The sequence below is a fragment of the Manis pentadactyla genome, chromosome 9, assembly GCF_030020395.1.
Source record: "Manis pentadactyla isolate mManPen7 chromosome 9, mManPen7.hap1, whole genome shotgun sequence".
Classification (NCBI taxonomy): Eukaryota; Metazoa; Chordata; class Mammalia; order Pholidota; family Manidae; genus Manis; species Manis pentadactyla.
The window spans coordinates 54,081,573-54,099,189 of NC_080027.1; the positions used below are offsets into that span (position 1 = coordinate 54,081,573).

General features: G+C 36.5%; 1 protein-coding gene across 2 annotated transcripts in view; it reads right to left on the bottom strand.

Annotated features, from left to right (window-relative positions):
- Positions 1-415: 415 nt before the first annotated feature.
- Positions 416-17,617, bottom strand: part of RRAS2 (RAS related 2) — a 75,058-nt gene continuing 57,856 nt past the window's right edge. For both annotated transcript variants that reach the window (XM_036918066.2, XM_036918067.2), the window contains exons 2-6: positions 16,689-16,776; positions 15,698-15,800; positions 15,420-15,528; positions 4,204-4,322; positions 416-1,930 (exon numbers count right to left, since the gene is read on the bottom strand). In XM_036918066.2, the coding sequence (XP_036773961.1) occupies positions 1,843-1,930; positions 4,204-4,322; positions 15,420-15,528; positions 15,698-15,800; positions 16,689-16,776 (507 nt within the window). In that variant the 3' untranslated portion in view covers positions 416-1,842. The remainder of the gene's footprint in view (positions 1,931-4,203; positions 4,323-15,419; positions 15,529-15,697; positions 15,801-16,688; positions 16,777-17,617) is intronic.

Consider the following 17,617-nt stretch of genomic DNA (forward strand, 5'->3'; position numbering starts at 1 on the left):
CAAGGACGTGTGATAGTCCTACAGTATCGAAAGCCACAGGACAAAGATAGTAATTTTAATTAGCATTCAGATAAATGTGTGTGTTATGCTTTAGCTGTCCAAGGCTGCATCCTCAGATCCTCAGGTGGTGTATGTGTATGTATTCGCCCTCCCCTCTCCTTTAACAGATGGGGTTCTCTATCAGAAGCACTTCATAGAAAAAGTTTAAGAAACACTGACTTAGGCAAAGATTCGAGAAATCACTAACAACACCAAGCCATTTCATTTCAAGTTCACCTGCTAAATAACCAAGATTCATTCTTAGATTCAAACCCTAAGCCATTGCTGGGAAAGGCATAGAGCTATAAATATTATGTTTCCTCCAACATTCATTCTTTCAGGAAACCACCAAAATAACAAGTAATCAAGCACCATCTTGTGATAACAGATCAGTTTTAATTCTAGCACCTGAAGCTATACAAGGGTACGCTTTATAAACTTCATGGGACTGTTGTGCACATTCAATAAAGTGACAACTGTGCAATACCACTTAGTATCTCACAATCAGGAACGTATTTTTGAATTGTTTAAACACAATCCACAGAATTAAAAAACAAAATCAGAAGCCATCCACAGTTATACTAATTGTCAATTAAAAGTCTTACACTTACTACTTGATATAACAGTCAGTACCTAGTCGGGGATATCTAAGTGACTTCAGATTCTCATCCTGTTGTACTCTACGGGGAAGATGTCTTGAGTAGGTATGTGACTGGCCAAAGGTGGGTACAACCAGGACCAGAACAGCAAGCAAACTTCTACCACAGTTTCTGTAGTTTTCACTTTTCTTTTTCTTTGTCAGTTAAAAGTGAACAGTGAGAATTAAATACTTATCTGTACATATACACAAGGTATGCTGTGAAAGCATATTTGCTTACAAACATATAAAAATACTTGTTAACTAGTCTGATAAGAAAATAATGTATAAAAGTATATAGCAAAAACATTAATCATCTCTGACCCTGGAAAGATCAATTCTATATTTTATATTACAAACAAAAACAGTTTTAGTTTTGATTTGAATCCTTTATCCAGAAATACTTGAAAAGGAAGACAGACAAAAATTATTTATTTTTACTCTCAACATGGCTGTGAAAAGAGTTAAACTAAAAACCAAGAACATTGAAATGCCTAAGCCCAGAATGAGTCCAAATATTTGGCCACATGGAATATTACCATCTTTCAGAGTGGGAGTAATAATAAAGGCTTTATATGCACTTTTTCAAATCTATAAATACAATAGGCATTTTGGTATTTTGGCCACTGGAAAACAAAGGCTAGAGCATCAGTAAAAGTCTGAGATATCTCACTTTTGTGGATTCAGTTCAGTGTATTTGAGATTAATTAAAGTTGACATCAAAACTTTCAGAGATAGGCAAAAATTCACATTTTAAAAAAAGTCCTATGTTTCTATTTAGAGTAACAATAGGCAACATGATTCCAGAAGTTAAAAGTTATTTCACAATCTATGACTTCAGCTTGGCAAACAGCTTAGGTTCCAAAACTGATTCATCCCTATTAAAATGTAATAAGCCCTTAAAAAAGAATTTATATTGTACACAGATACATATTTTCAAGGAATCAGATAATCTCTGAAGCAGCCTTAGTGTTTCCTTTAAATCTGTCTTGAAATGAGCATAGGATTAGCTTCACAGAACGGATGAGCCAGCTTCTTGGTCTAAGGCTACCATGGTGATCATTTGTCTAAGGCTAGAAAGGTACCAACGTGATGTAAACTGTTAAGGAGAAAAGGAGAAGAGGAGGGCTTTTCCTGGCAGTTGGTAGCTAAAACTCAAGGGATTCTTAGAAAATGACACAATGGCAGCCTTTCTTATCTTTTTCTTTCCTCGTTGGCTCTGGCGAAGGAGGACATTCCTGCTCTTGAAATTTCCTGTAAGGTAGAAAAATCCACATATAATTGCTGTCTTGGAAATATATTATTACAAATGCAGGTTATTTTTGGATAAGTCTAGTTTACATCCACATCCTTTTCCATGTTAAATTGCAACTCGGGAACCAAAGCAAATCCTTGGCGGGGTGGGGGCATGTACAAAAGCTTCAACACCAGCATAAGCAGAGCTGAGTTTTATTAATGGGAAAATCTTGAATCAGATAAGATGGTGAGCTCAATAACCTCTAAATTCCCTTCCCAATTTGAAGGTACATGTAAAAATAAACACACCTCAAAGGTAGGTGGGGAGGGAGGGGGAAGGAGATTAAGGGGCATTATAATTAGCACACACAATATAGGTAGGTCATGGGGAAGGCAGTATAGCACTGAGAAGACAAGTAATGACTCTACAGCCTCTTACTACACTGATGGACAGTGATTGCAGTGGGGTGGCGGGGGACTTGATAATATGGGTGATGCTGAAACCACAATGTTGCTCATGTGACCTTTGTAAGATTGTATATCAGCGATATCTTAATTAAAAAAAAATAAACACCCCTCACCAAAGTACATACCCTTATGAGGTGTGCAGTTCCAGTCCCTGTTCTACCACTTATTAGCTACAGTCAGTATTAAACAAGTTAGTTGACTCCTCTCAGCCTGGGTTTTTATAAGAGAATAATAATCCTACCTTTCACTGTCACTATGAAGATTAAGACCACCTTGTTACGTTTAAATGACTAACAGTGTCCAGCATAAAAAAGCCTCCTCTAAGATAAGTAATGACTCTGTAACATCTTATTATGCTGATAGACAGTGACTGCAATGGGGGGTGAGGACTTGATAATATGGGTTAATGCTGAAGCCACAATGTTGTTCATGTGAAACCTTCATAAGACTGTGTATTAATGATACTTTATTTAAAAAGAATAAAGCCGCCTCTACTCCTTCCTCACTCCAGATTGATTAATGGATATGGATAGAATCTGAGGATCAAAACCAAGGACAAAATATTTCAAAAAGGCAGTATTATTTTAAGAAGGCCTGTGTGTGTGTATGTGTGTTAAAATATACATATATAACAATATTTACCACCATAACCATTTTTAACTGTACAGTTCAGTGGCATCAATATGCGCATAACACGTGACCAGCAACACCGTTATCTCCAGAACTCTTTTCACCTTGCAAAACCTTAACTCTGTATTCATTATGAAATAATGGAACTTAGATTTTTTTAACAAACTACTAAAAATAAACTATGATCTACACTTTTGTTTTCTCCCACAAAGAGAATGCCCTGGGGCAAGGGGCTAAAAGTACAAGCCCATAACCCAGATGTCAATTCACCTTAGATACACAACTAATGTAAGCTTACTCCCCTCCCCATACCTGTCAAACAAACTAGCAGAGAAACCAGTCATCTAGAAAACAAAGGGTGAAGTAGGGGCCAAGCTACTAAGACTCAAAATAATCACATCAAGCCCCACACACCAAAAAGCAACTCCACCTGTCTCACATACAAACTCACTCCAGCCAAGCTTCCAAATCACCTCAAGCTTCCTGGAACTCAGGAACACTTTCTGAACCACAAGGGCCTCCCAGGCCAGCTGGGAAAAAAACTCTTTGCAGTGTGAGATACACACTTCACACCCATGGGACTGCTCAATCTCTACACCTGGCTACTCTCAGCCTGGGAGAGGGTGGGAGAGAAGCAAAGCTGAGAGCACAGGCTCTGGAATCAGAGATACGGACTCAAGTCCCAGCTCAGCTGTTTAATATGTCTAAACTTAATTTAAACAAGTTACTTAACCTCTCTGGACTTGTTTTCTCATCTGAAACTGGGGATAAATGAAGTATTTAGCTTATTGGGCTATGGTGAGGAATAAATAACACTACATATAAAGCATTTAGCACAGTATCTAACAGATTGGATATCAGAGATTACCACTGAAATGCTAGCTGCTCTCTTCACTATCTTCACACCACTACCACCTTTGGAAACTGCACAAATCCTTTTCAAAATCCCTATGTGTATTTTCTATAATTAAGTTGGGTTTTATATGTAAGAAACACCTAGACTATAATATGTACTTAATTAAAATTTTAACACACCTCGTGCATCAACCCCACTTCTACATATGATTTTCTCTTTCTTACTAAGAACATTCAATGGTAATTTTTTTTCTCATTTTATGATTTCAAAAAGTACACTGTGATTACCTATCAAATTCAGTAAGTTATAACAAACTAGTAAGATGTGTTCTGCTTACCTTACAACCCGGACAAGTTCATGGAAAGCTTGATCTACATTCATCCTAATCTTTGCTGACGCCTCCATGTAGGTCACCTTAAGTTGTCGTGCTAACTGCTGTCCTTCCTCCTGTGTTACCTGAAATTTCAAGAGTTGAGGTATGGTATTAAAAATTAGCTCTGCTGGTATGCAGGTTCCTCAAAAAACTAATAATAGAAAATATCATATGACCCAGTAATTTCACTTCTAGGAATTTACCTGAAGAAAACAAAAAACCCTGATTCAAAAAGATATATGCACCCCTATATTTACAATTTCATTATTTACAGTAGCCAAGATATGGAAGGAACCAAAGTGCCCTTCAGTAGATGAAGAGATAAAAAGGATGTGGAACATACACACAATGGAGTATTATTCAACTGTTAAAAAAAAAAAGAAATCCTGCCATTTGAAACAACATGGATGGATCTAGAGGATATTATGCTCAGTGAAATAAGCTAGGCGGAGAGAGACAAACACTGTATGATTTCACTTATATGTGGAGTACAAAAACAAAGCAAAACAGAAGGAACAAAACAGCAGTAGATTCACAGACACCAAGAACTGGTATTTACCATGGGGGAGGGGTTGAAGTGGGTGGGTGGAGAGGGTGAGGGGATAAAGAGGCACAAAAATTCTCGATTATAATATAAGGCAGTCATGGGGATGGTAGCACAGCATGGAGAATATAGCCAATGATTCTTCAACATCTTCCTGTGTTGAGATATAGTAACCGCACTAGTTGTGATGAGGATTTAAGAACATGGGTAACTGTGCTGTATACTTGACACCAATATACTTCAATTTAAAAAGAAAAAAAAAAAAAAAAAAAGCAGATCTGCTGCATCTAATCTTTGGCCACAGACTGCACTATTTATTAATCCAGCTAGAAACCAAGCTGATTTGTTAAAGACAAACCAAGAGATTTAATAGCTCAACACATACTGAAGCCCCGCTTTGCAGAAAAACTGAAAAGAACATACTTGTGACAGAAATAATGCCACACTACAAGATTCCAGTCACTGATTAGTGAAAAAGTATTAAATACAACAGTGATAAATTATGGGAAGAAAAAGTACAAGGTTTAGGAGAGTCTCTAACCCACTCGGGCAGGTCAGAGAAAGCTTTCTTGAGGAAGTGATACTTAAGCTAAGAACTAATAAAGAGAGGATGGAGTTAGGCAGGGATGGGAGGAGGAAGTATTCCTGACAAAGGAAATGATATGGGTGAGGACATAGAGGAGGAATGGGCTTTCCAAGTTCCAGGAACTCAAAGAAGCCTAGAATGGCTGGAATACAGCAAACCAGGATAGAAAATGACAAGAGGAGGGGATGGAGGAGAGCGAACCCTCAAAAGGCAAGGGGTCTCTTCATCTCCGCATTCCCTAGTACCTGGTACACAGGAGACCTTTGAGAAGTATGTGGGAAAAAATCAATAATGATTAGGGTCACAAGCCTTCACAATGCCTTTCTTACATTAGGAGGTGAAGGAAAGGTGTCACAGCTGATGACGTAAGATGGTAGGCCAGAATAAGAAAACACTAATGGAACATAATAACCTATATATTTGATAGTGGTATTTGCATGAAATTGTTAAAACTACATTACATTTACATTTATATCCTGTGGCCGAAAAATTCCATTTTTGAAAAAATGACTTACTGCTGCCATTACCATAAAAGTGAACACTTGCAGGTAAGTTGGAAAATACAGATGAGAAAAACAAAAGAAAATTTAGGAACCTATCAGCCATAGATTACTGTATTCTCCTGGTTTTTTTTCCATCACACACATTTTTCTGTACAAAAGTCAGGTGATTTTTGTGTATTTATGTTACACCCCATAACTGTGCTAAAACTCACTTATCTGAGTCTTCTTTGTAAATTCCATAGGCTTTTCTACGTAAACTATGATGTCATTTGCTAATAAGGACAGCGGCTTTATTGCTTCCTTTCTGATAGTCAATGCCTTTTTTTTCCCTGGCCTTAACTTCACTGCCTAAAACATGCAGTACAGAACATGGTGAGAGGGATACTTCTGACATGTTTCTGATCTCTTAGGCACAATGCATTCAGTCTTTCACTATTACGTTCAGTTAGTTGTATAGTTTTATTGCAGACGTCATTTATTATGTTTAAAAAGTTCCCTATTATTCCATTTGTAAAGAGTTACCAGGAATGGATGCTAGATTTTGTCAAATGTTTTTTTCTGTTGAGATCATACGATTTTTTTCCTTTTTAGTCTATTAATATAATGAATTTTACTGATTCATTTTTGCCCACTAAATCAACATTGCAGGAATAAACTCCACTGGCATGATGATCCACTGTCTTTCCTATATTATTGAATTATATTTACAAAAATTTTATTAAGAATTTTTACGTCTGTGTTCACGAGAGGTACTGGACTGTAGTGTTCTTATTCTCTCTTCAATTTTCTGAAACAATTTTATTAAAATCAGTTTGGTATAATTTACCAGTGAATCCATCTGGGCCTGGAGTTGTGAGGGAAGGCTTTTCAACAAGTTAAATTTATAGATACAGTACTATTCCTGTTATCTATTTTTTCTTGAGTGAGTTTTATCAGTGTGTCTTTCAAGGAATATGTCTATTTCACCTAACTTATTGGACTTATCGTACTTCTCTTTTACATATCTGTAAGATCTGAAGTGATGGTATCAATGCCATTACTGATACTGGTAATTTGTGTCTTTGCTCTTTTTCACCTGATGATTCTGGCTAGGTTGGTCACTTTGATCTTCTAAAAATCAGTTTTTGGTTTTTACTTTTTCCATGGTTTTTCTATTTTCAACTTCACTGGTTTCCATTCCTATCTTTATTATTTTCTTTCTTCTGGTTACTATGGTTTTAATTTGCTTTTTGTTTTTCTTCTAGTTTCTTAAGGTAGAAGCTAGTCACTACATTGAGACCTTTTTTCTTTTCTGATACAAGGATGTAATACTATAAATTTCTCCATTTATATTTCTTTAGGAACATCTCACAAATTTTAATGTGTTGTGCTTTAGTTACCATTTAGTTCATAGTACTTTGTGATTTCCCTGTTGATTTTTTTTTTTTTTTTGGTACCAAGGGTTAGTTACAAGTATGTTAGTTTCCCCATATTTGGAGATTTCCAAGATATTTGTCTGTGATTGATGTCTAATTTAATTCCACCATGATCAAAGAAATACATTGTGTGACTTGAATCCTTTTAAATATACTGAGACTTGTTCAAACATACTGAACCATTTTCATTTCAAAAGCATATGTATTCTGCTGTTGTTGGGTGGGGTGCAAAGTCTCATTTAAGTTGTTCATAGTGTTGTTCAAGCCACCTACACCTTTACCGACGTTCTCTCAGTTGCTCAGTTCTTTTGAGAGACGTGTTGAAACTTCTGATTGTGTGACCATGTCTACTTCTCTTTGCAGTTCTCTCAACTTTTGCTTTAAAATTTTTGGAGCTGTTATTCAGTATATGAATGTTTAGCTTAGTACTCTTTATTTCTGATAACATTCTTTGCTGAAATCTACTTTGTGTAAAGTTTATATTGCTATGTCAACGTTCTCTTCATTAGTGTTTTGTGATAAATCTGACCCCATCGTTTCACTTTTAACCTGGGTCTTTACACTGAAAGATGATTTCCTGTAAGGTCTTACTTTTTCATCAAATATTTACATTCAGTGTGATCACTGATAGAGTGACCTTGACATTTGTTTCCTCTCCATCCCATTTGTTCTTTGCTCTACTTATCCTTTTTCTGCCTTCTTTTGGGTTAAGTGTATTGTTTTTATGGTTCTGTTTTACATCTTTTGTTGACTAATGAACGATTATTTTAATGATTGCTCCAAAGTTTTTAATACATTTTTGGCTCACCACAGTCTAATTTAAATAATATGCCAATTCAGATATCCTTTAATTACCTTATTATGATGACAAATTTCTTCCTCCTATGCTGTTATTACCTTTTATCTCACCATACATTATTATTTTTAAATATCCAGTTATGTTTTAAAGAGATTTAAATAACAATAAAAGTAATTTCTATTTACTGACATAATTACCATTTCCACTGTTCTTCATTTCTTTGTATAGGTATGTATTTCCATTTGGTATCATTTTCTTTCCTTTCACATTTCTTGTAATGCAGGTCTGCTGGTAATGAATTCTTTTACCTCTTGTTTATCTGGAAAAAGTCCTATTTTACCTTCATTTTTGAAATAAATTTTTAGTAGGTATTGAATCCTAGGCAACAGTTTTTTTCTTTCAGTATTTACAAGATGTTACATTACTATCTTCTGCCTTGCATCGTTTCCTATGAGAAACAATGATGACTGGTTATCACATCCTTATCTTTGTTCATCTGTATGCAGGAAGTTCTATTTTCTCTGGTTATTTTTCAGATTTTTCTCTTTATCGTTGGTTTTAAGTAATTTCATTTTATAAATAATCTGCTTTGTCATCTTGTTGTATTTCTTGTGCTTGGGGTTTTTCGAGTCTCTTAGATGTATGCATTTATAGTTTTCATCAAATTTAGAAATTATTCAGCCATTACTTACTTCTGCTGTTAATTGTATCCAGTGTATTTTTCTTCTCAGACACAGTAGTTTTAATTTCTGGAAATTAGATTTTTATCTTTTTATATCTTTCATGTCCCTACTTAATATTCAATTCAGTCTTTTCTCTAGCTTCTAAACATAGGAGGAAGTTATAATAACTGTTTTAATATCTCTGTTCACTAATTCCATCATCTGTATCATTCCTAGGTCTGTTTCTATTCATTTTTTTTCTCCTTAATATGGGCCATATTTTTTTTGGTTCTTTACATGCTTGGTAATTTTTGAGTGAATGTTTAGGTACTGAGTTTTTACCTATTGGGTTCTGGATAATTTCTATTCTTATAAATATTCTTGAGCTTACTTCTGGGATACAGTTATTTGGAACGTTTGATCCTTTTTGTCATCCAGGACCAAAACTATTTAGTCTAGCACTAATTTCGTCTCACTACTGGAAAAAAGCCCTTCTGTACTACCCAATACACCAAGAATTATGAGGTTTTGCACTCTGGCTGATTAGAATATGGATTATTCCTGGCCATATTTGAGCTCAAGGTATAGTTCCCTTTAATCTTTTCAGGTAGTTTGTTCTTCCATTAATATTCCATTCCCAAAATTCAGTAACCTCAATGCAGCCTCATTGTTTATTAATGGCTATTATATTAATGCATTTACATCTAACATTCTTTATAACAGTTTATATCTGTTGTGTTCCAAAACGGTGGCAGGCAGGTTCTATCTAACATTGGTATATCCAAGTTGTAATTTTTAAGCTTACCTTCTCTTCAAAATAGCATATGTAACGTAAGGCCTATGGTTTTGAAATATTAATCAATCAAATCAAGCAAAGCAATTAACAATATGGAAGCCAAGTGTGAAACGAAAGCTTCATAGAGCCATCAATTTGAAAAGGACAATTCCTATTTTTAAGAATATTTGGCGTGGTAAATTCCTTCCTATAAAAATACCCCCCATGTTGTCACAAATTCTGTTCCTTCTCTGGGATGTCATCCTCTATCTCCCAACTCTATACTCTCATTTCTTACTAATACTTCAAGACTCGAACAAATAAAACTTCCCCTTAGTGCCAATGCTGTTTTAGAGCAGCATCCTCGAGCTCCCATCACACTCTATAGTGACAAGTAACAAACTCTTAACACACTACAATTTTGGACTGTTTCCTCATTCTCCCACCGTGATGTTCTCTGTAGCTGGGCAGTAAAGCATGTTTGTCTTTGCACACACAGAACCTGGAAGACTGCATAGTAATTAACTGAATGAATCTATGTTAAGTAAAAGAGTATGACCAGTGAAATAAGTTCATCCTTGAAGTAAAAGAAAATATGATATAGAAAAAGAAAATTAATATTTGAGACAGATCTCAATGAGTCACTTTATTAACATAAATTTGATTTGGGGAGGGAGTCCTTGAGAATCTTGCTGTGTGTCTTTCTGATCAATTATTCTTCAAAAACGTACCTTGCCCTACCACTCCTGCATAATGTAATTCAACAAGAGGGAATCGTCAAATGACTTGCATTATACATACAAGAAAAATGAATTGTCTACATGATAAAACAATCCTAATGCTAAGACGGTTTATGTACTCCATTTAGGTATTTTAAAGCATGGTCTCACATCACTCACTGTCTTTCAGGCATCAAGGTCAGCAAAGTTCATACACACATTTCTGATCAAGAAATCTCTACCCACATATAAAGCTGCTTTTGAGCTCACTGGTGTAGCATAATTTTAACTAAGAAATAGAAATAGCATTACTACCATTAAAGCAAACAAAAATGAACAAGAAAAACCCACATGGAGCAAGGCCACAGCAGTGTGAAGCCAGAAATAAAAGACTGAATGCTGCACAAAAGATTTCCTTAGAGGTTTCCTAACCCAGAGAATTTTACAGACTCCAAAATACTAAGCCTTGCCTCCTAGATATTCTGATTTGATAGGTCTGAGTGCTACTCCGAAATGTCTTATTTTAAATAACCAAGGTAAATATGATGTGACAAATTCACCAATCTATGTTTGGAAACCTCCAGTGAAACTCAGATCAAAGAACAAATATTAGCACAATAGAAATCCACAATAACATGTACTTATCTAGTACTATATATTTACAGAGAAGAGCAAAATGGGAATGATGAGAGCAATTTTATTAAACAAACTCGGTTTAAAAGGAATAGACCGCACAGGAAAGGCAGTGTAGCACAGAGAAGACAAGTAGTGACTCTATAGCATGTTACTACGCTGAGGGACAATGACTGCAATGGGGTTGGGGTGGGGGAGGCAGGAAGGGGGACTTGATAATATGGGTGAATGTAGTAACCACAAAGTTGCTCATGTGAAAACTTCCTAGGATTGTGTATCAATGATGCCTTAATAAAAATAAATAAATAAAACAGGGGAAAAAAGAAATAGACCACATCATTTGCAACACTCACTCAGGGGCATGTCAAGTTAACGAGTAAGCTAACGTTACAGAAGTCTATTTGTTTTTCAAAAATATCTACTATGTAGAAATAGCCATCAAATTAATACCACAACTTGATTTGCTGAGGTCCTGATTCATTCATCAGCAAGTATTTGAGTGCCTGTCTGTGTTGTATGTGATAAGGATAAAGCATGAACAAACTAACCAATCAAAACTGAGAAGCCCTTGTGGTACTTAATAATACTCAGCGGTCTACAGATCTTTTAGACACAGACAAAGCACGAACAGGTAAGGCTAGAAGGTGGCCGTTACTTCCTTGCTGAGGGGAGGGAGATTGTTTTTTCCTGCCAGGCTGCAGGGGCACGTCATGGTCAAGGTACTGACAGGCAAAAGGAGCAGAAGTTGGTACGCTTAAGTGTTTATTATTATAAATGTAATGGGCTCGTTTCTCGAAGTAACAGTGGCCACTACAATTAAGCACCTACAGGGCAGGGGGAAAGGCAGGGAGGCTGAAGTTAAGGCAAGCCAAGGGAGGAAAAGGAAGGTAAAACAAAAAAGCAAAAATAGTTGATTTCTAGACAGGGCTGAATCAAGGACAAGGAACTTGAGATAAGAGACACCATGGAGTCCACAGTCCAAGCCCACACACTGCCTTTTTTTTTATATTTCACAATCAATATGCTCTCATATCTATTGACTTTTACATTTTGGCAAGGGCAAGCAAATAATTTACCTATGTTTTTTTCCTACATCTTTGAGAGGATAAAGATGATGATCAATGTATCTCTAAGGGGCCAGGGATATGGTAGTGCTAAATAACCATTCACATTCTACGGATCTCTTTTTATTTAATGTAAACTTCAGTGACTTTGCTTTTTTCTTCTACTGTTCTGTCATTAGTCCCTTGAACAATTGTTCAGTAAATATGGGAGGGAGGGAGGGAGGGAGGCAGACAGGCTAGAAGAAGCAAGTACACAGACATACAGAAGCAGAAGGAAGCAGGCAAAGCCTCTTCTGGCTGAGCCCTCCCTAATGGGTTCAGAATCTCCGGAGTCAGTAGTAGTAATGCCCAAAGCTGACTCACAAATTCAAAGTGCATGGGGAACTGACATTTGCCATGTAAGAGAAAACAGGCAAGAAACTAGAGTCCAAAGTATCGTGTCTAAGACAAAGGCAGAAGAGAATGAGCTGGGTCAACAACTACCAGCAAGCCAGACTGCTTACCAACTAAGAACCTAAAGGGATGACCAAAAACTAAACATCTCTTAATGGGTGAAGGAGTTTTATGGGGTCCTGGTAGCCTTCCAGGTTCAGCTGATAGAGCAAGTTAAGGGTGCCAAGATATTATAGAACAGCACCTTTAATTCTCAAGTGACTTTAAAAAGGTAGAAACCTGTAGGAAAGCATCCAATTTCAAATGCACTGAGTCAGGCCCCATAGGTGAGGAGGTCAGACATGGTTGTCTTTGTACATTGGAGCCTTGAAGACTGTGTACACAAGCCCTGAGACACCTGAGAGAAGGAAATACCAACAAAGGGAGGCGGGAGGAGGCCTAAGGAATGATGTCCCAGAGCTAAGTAAACAAAATGTTTCAAAAAGGAGAGTGTGAGCAACTGTGTCAAATGTTACTGAGAGCAGCACAAATGGTGACCTTGATGGGGGCACTGCAGGCCTGCAGTCAGTTTAAGCAAGACTAGCAATAAAGAAGGTGGACAGAACAAGTGTAGATACCGCCTTTAAGGGGTTTTGTTTAACAAGGGAGCAGCAAAAAGGTACGCAGAGAAATGTGACATTAGGAACAAATTTTACTGTAGTGACTTCTGGTCCCAAGGATGAGAGCCGCTGTAGCATGACATCTGCTGACGGGAATGACCATGAGGAAGAGAAACAGAATGGGCCCACTGCTGGGGTGGTGCCCAGAAGCTGGCAAGAGGGGACAGAAGGGACCCAGAGCCTGCTGGACAGGCTGGCAGAGAGGTGAACAGTCCATGTAAGTGGGGAAGGCAGAACATGTGCACTTAGGTTAGGACATGTTAGAGAGGGAATGCTGCAGAAGTTCCTCAGTGAGGTAGGAAAATATCACTCCCATCAGCTGAGAGTGAGGAGTAAGGATGTGCTGTGAATAATAATCATCCAAACAAGTGGGAAATGGTGGACTAGGGAAATGGAGCAGGATTTCTAGTCAGCATGAAAGGCTCACATATGGGTGGTGTTCATGGCTTTAAAGGGAGAGCAGCTGACAGGAACCTGGTATGAAGGAACCTGGAAAAGAGAAGACAAAGCACAAGAAGGAACACATTTCTCTTTCTCTCTATCCTTCAGAGGCTAGAATGTACAGGAGAGAGCAGAAAACTAAGCAACAGGTTTCAGCCACTTGCTTTTCTTCCTTGGATATACATAATCTGAGCTTTTCAGCATATACATAGTTTTATGTCTATCAACATGGTTTAAAACAGAGAACTACAGAGTACCTTAACTCCAAACTGCTTATCTTGAACATAATAGAAATATGAAATTTGTTATTCCCTTACCACCTTAGTTTTTACTCTGTGAATCTAATACTTTTATAAAAAGAAAAAAAACTTAGATGAAAAACTGTGTAAGCCTGTGCTATAAAACAAAGCCAAGGGGCTACAAGTATGTTGAATATCTACAGACAGATGAAAACCACACACCAAATATACAGAAAACTTAAAAATAACCCATACAGACTCCTTTGCCCCAAGCTAATCGTGGCAGCGCCTGGTTCAGCTGTGCTGGGCATATGCTCCCCTATCCTCCCTAATCTGCCACCACCTACCCTACAGGAGACCTCCACCCCACCCTGGGACTCCCACCTGTTCCTTTACTGGAGCTACCACCATGAGAAGGTCTGAGAAAAACCTGCTTCTACAATGAGGGCAGAAGGCAAGTGCAGGTGGAGTAGAAGTTAGCATGAGATAGGGAGGAGAACCCCTTTTCACTGCAGAGCTACTCTGCCGTTCTTTCCCAGATACAGTGGCACGTAAAAGTTCTTCTAGTACTAGAAAGGACTGAGAACAACAATAGAAATGGCTCTACGGGGCAACAGTTAATAAAAGGAAATGGCCCTAAAAATTAAAAAGTAAATTAAAATATGGGAGAACTATCTACTCTAGGTTTAAGATGCAAGCAATGCCATATTCTAGATTATTTCAAACAGCTTATATTGGTTTCAAATGAAAATCAAATTTTTTGCATTAACTTTGTAATAATTCAGAAACTTATCCTACATCAAGTATCATCAGTAAACGTTGCTAAATCTCAGCATTTGAACAATAATATCATTCTCTTAAGTCCATTTTTTGAACCTGGTAGACCTTCAACAAAGTTTTACAAACAGAGCACACAAATAAAAAATTACATTTTAAATAGTTATCAACTATAAAATGGAAGGCTATCCTCAATTTTTATCAACCAATTTTTCCTGATGTTTGCACTTTTCAAATAAGAATCTGTTAACACTGGGCTATATAAAAACAAAAGAGAACTTAAATACCCAGCAAAAGTTAACAATTTAAACAACTATACTCCAAGATGTGGAATAGAGGCTAAAGACTAAAAGGAAATACACAAAAAGAACCCCCAAATAATATAGAGCCTGCATTAATTTACATCTGACTTTATTTATCCTCCCTCCAAAAAGATGAGTGAATAATATATACCAAAATTTTTTTGAATTAATTGTAGAATAAGTGGGTAACCTAAACACTAAAAATATTATTTTCTTGCAGGTTCCTGGTGTTAGAGCTAGCCAATATGAATTAATAGAAAATTTAGGCATCAATGGAACTTAGGAAAAATCCAAATATTGTAATTTAAATAAAAGCCATTCTCTAAATAAAGGCAATTTAGTGATAACTGAATAAATTAGGACTTTACAGATAACTTTAATGTTATCTAATAAAATTAAAGTGTTGGCTGTTACTCAAGAAATTGCAATGTGAATGGAGCTGGCACAAATACTAGCAGGCTCACTGAAGTTCTGTGTATAATTATGTGAAAATTTAATTTCCCCAAATCTACTTCCTTTTATTTCTCACCTATTGTGACTTCTGTGAAATCCAGTGTGCCAAACTCAGCAGTTTTTTGATCAAGGCACTTTAAATTGTTTCATTAAATGCATTTGTTCACATATATGATTATCAATAGTTGGTTTCCCAACAGCAAAATTCCTTCTCACCTGTCTTTGATGATCCAGATCTGCTTTATTACCAATTAAAATCATTGGAAATTCATCACGATCCTTTACTCTGAGAATCTGTCTTTGAAACTTATAGATTTCTTCAAAACTAAAAGCACAAGAACAAATTAATCAATTTGGTCAAGTACCAGAATTCAGCAAGCCCCATGCCCCATTTAGAACTCTTCCTTTTTCTATAAGAACAAGAAAGTACAAACTCAGTTAAGATAGTGGTTTAGACATGAACAGCAGATGTACATTTTAACCTGGGTACAAACCTGCCTCTATCTGTGACGGAAAAGACCAACAGGAAACCCTCGCCGGTTCGCATATACTGCTCTCTCATGGCTCCAAACTCTTCTTGTCCTGCAGTGTCCAGAACTAGAGAAAAAACAAATGTAACTGTTGCTGGGTTTTCATTTTACAGTTTCCCCACAAGGGCAGGCCCAACTAATGTGGGCCCTTCAGAGCTCATCATACTCAGTATTAACCAAGTGGCATTCTCCTCTTAGTACTTTATTCTCAATACTAAAGACAAACGCATCCTAATAACAGTTTCAGAATTATCTTCATCAGTGCAGGGTGATTTGTAGTTAGAATATATTAGCATACCAACTGCAAGGTTAAAAATATCAACTACATCTAGGTAGATGGAGTCAGATAATCTCTGAAGTCACTTTGATATTTTATCTCCTCCACAGAAAGTATTGAAAAAGATACCTGTAAATTCAAGAAACAAACTTCGGTCTAGCCCCCGAACACCATCTGTAAAGTGCAGGTGCTAATAATGCACTTCTTAATGCCCATGAAAACAAGAATCATACAAGTTAGGGCCTTCTTTTGTGGAGGGGTGAATGTTTAGCCAAGCCCAAAATACTACTTGCTAAAGCCTCTGTGCTATAAATTCTAAGCAAGTTAACAAATATTGAAGCTTTTCTCTATTTACTTCACCCATTTTAACCTTTGGCAATCAGGAGAAAGGGTTGAAACCTCCTCTTTTTCCAAATGTCCAAATAAACACTACTTCAACAAGTTACAATGACATGATTAGTTTCACTAGAATAAGGTCAATGCAATTACTGTTTTACATTACATTTACTGAGGAATATTTAAATTGCCTAACATGCAGACTCATCAATCAAAACTAATGAAAGACATGAGCTTATATGCAAGATCATATAATATTTCAATTGTAGTATTTAACCTAGGAAATCATCAAAACTTTAAAAATATGATATGCAAACTATCAAATAAAGTAAGATTACTTACTATCTAGCCGGGCTGCTCTGTCATCTATCACGCACTGCTTTGTGTAGGAATCCTCAATGGTTGGATCATAATCCGTTACAAAATAGGACTGTAAGAAAAACAACCTTATTTTTAAATTTATGTTTATTTGCCTACACAAGTACCGGTGTAACTTTATCAAGTCCCAATAACCCACAGCTAAAATATTTTCACTGTATTAAGGTTTATTTTACTATGTCAAATTCCCCATTAAACTAAGGCTATACAGAGCAGCTCCCAAGAGGAAGAAAAGGTACTAAGTATCTCTAAACTTCGTATCTGAAATACGCAAGACGGTTGTAAAAGATCTCCTGAGGGTTTTTTTTAATAATTGACTCATATATGTCTAAGAATCTATATTTCAACTTGTAGAAAAACTAGAAAAACAGAATTAAAAGTCATGCTACTTGCAACCCAGTGGTAAACATCAGTTCTAAAAACAAATTCGTTTGAAACATGAGGACAACAGAGAGAGGCCTGGAAGATTTCATGCCCATCTTTTCTCCCTATCTTTCTGACACCATTCAGCTGCCTTGTGTAATATCATAAGAAAACAAGATTTCGGAATTTTTTTTCATTTGTACAGACCTCAAACTTATTCTTTCACTGATGTTTTTGTTGGTTCTTTAACTTAACATCTATTTCTTTTTCTGTTAACAATACCTCCCAATTGTCAACTTCTAAAATTATCACCAGAAGAAAGGACAGTTAAGGTAGCAGAGTAAGAAGGAAAGAATGTTCAATGTTTGTGCATGCTGTATTTCACAATGTTAAAGGTTTTAAAAAGAAACAAAGGCAGCAACAAGAATCTCAGTGAGAACTCATTTCCCCCTTACAGACAGGCACTAACTAGGACACTGACATCATCCTTCTGTGTCCTGAGTATTTCCTTTGCTCTCCCTCTTGACTGA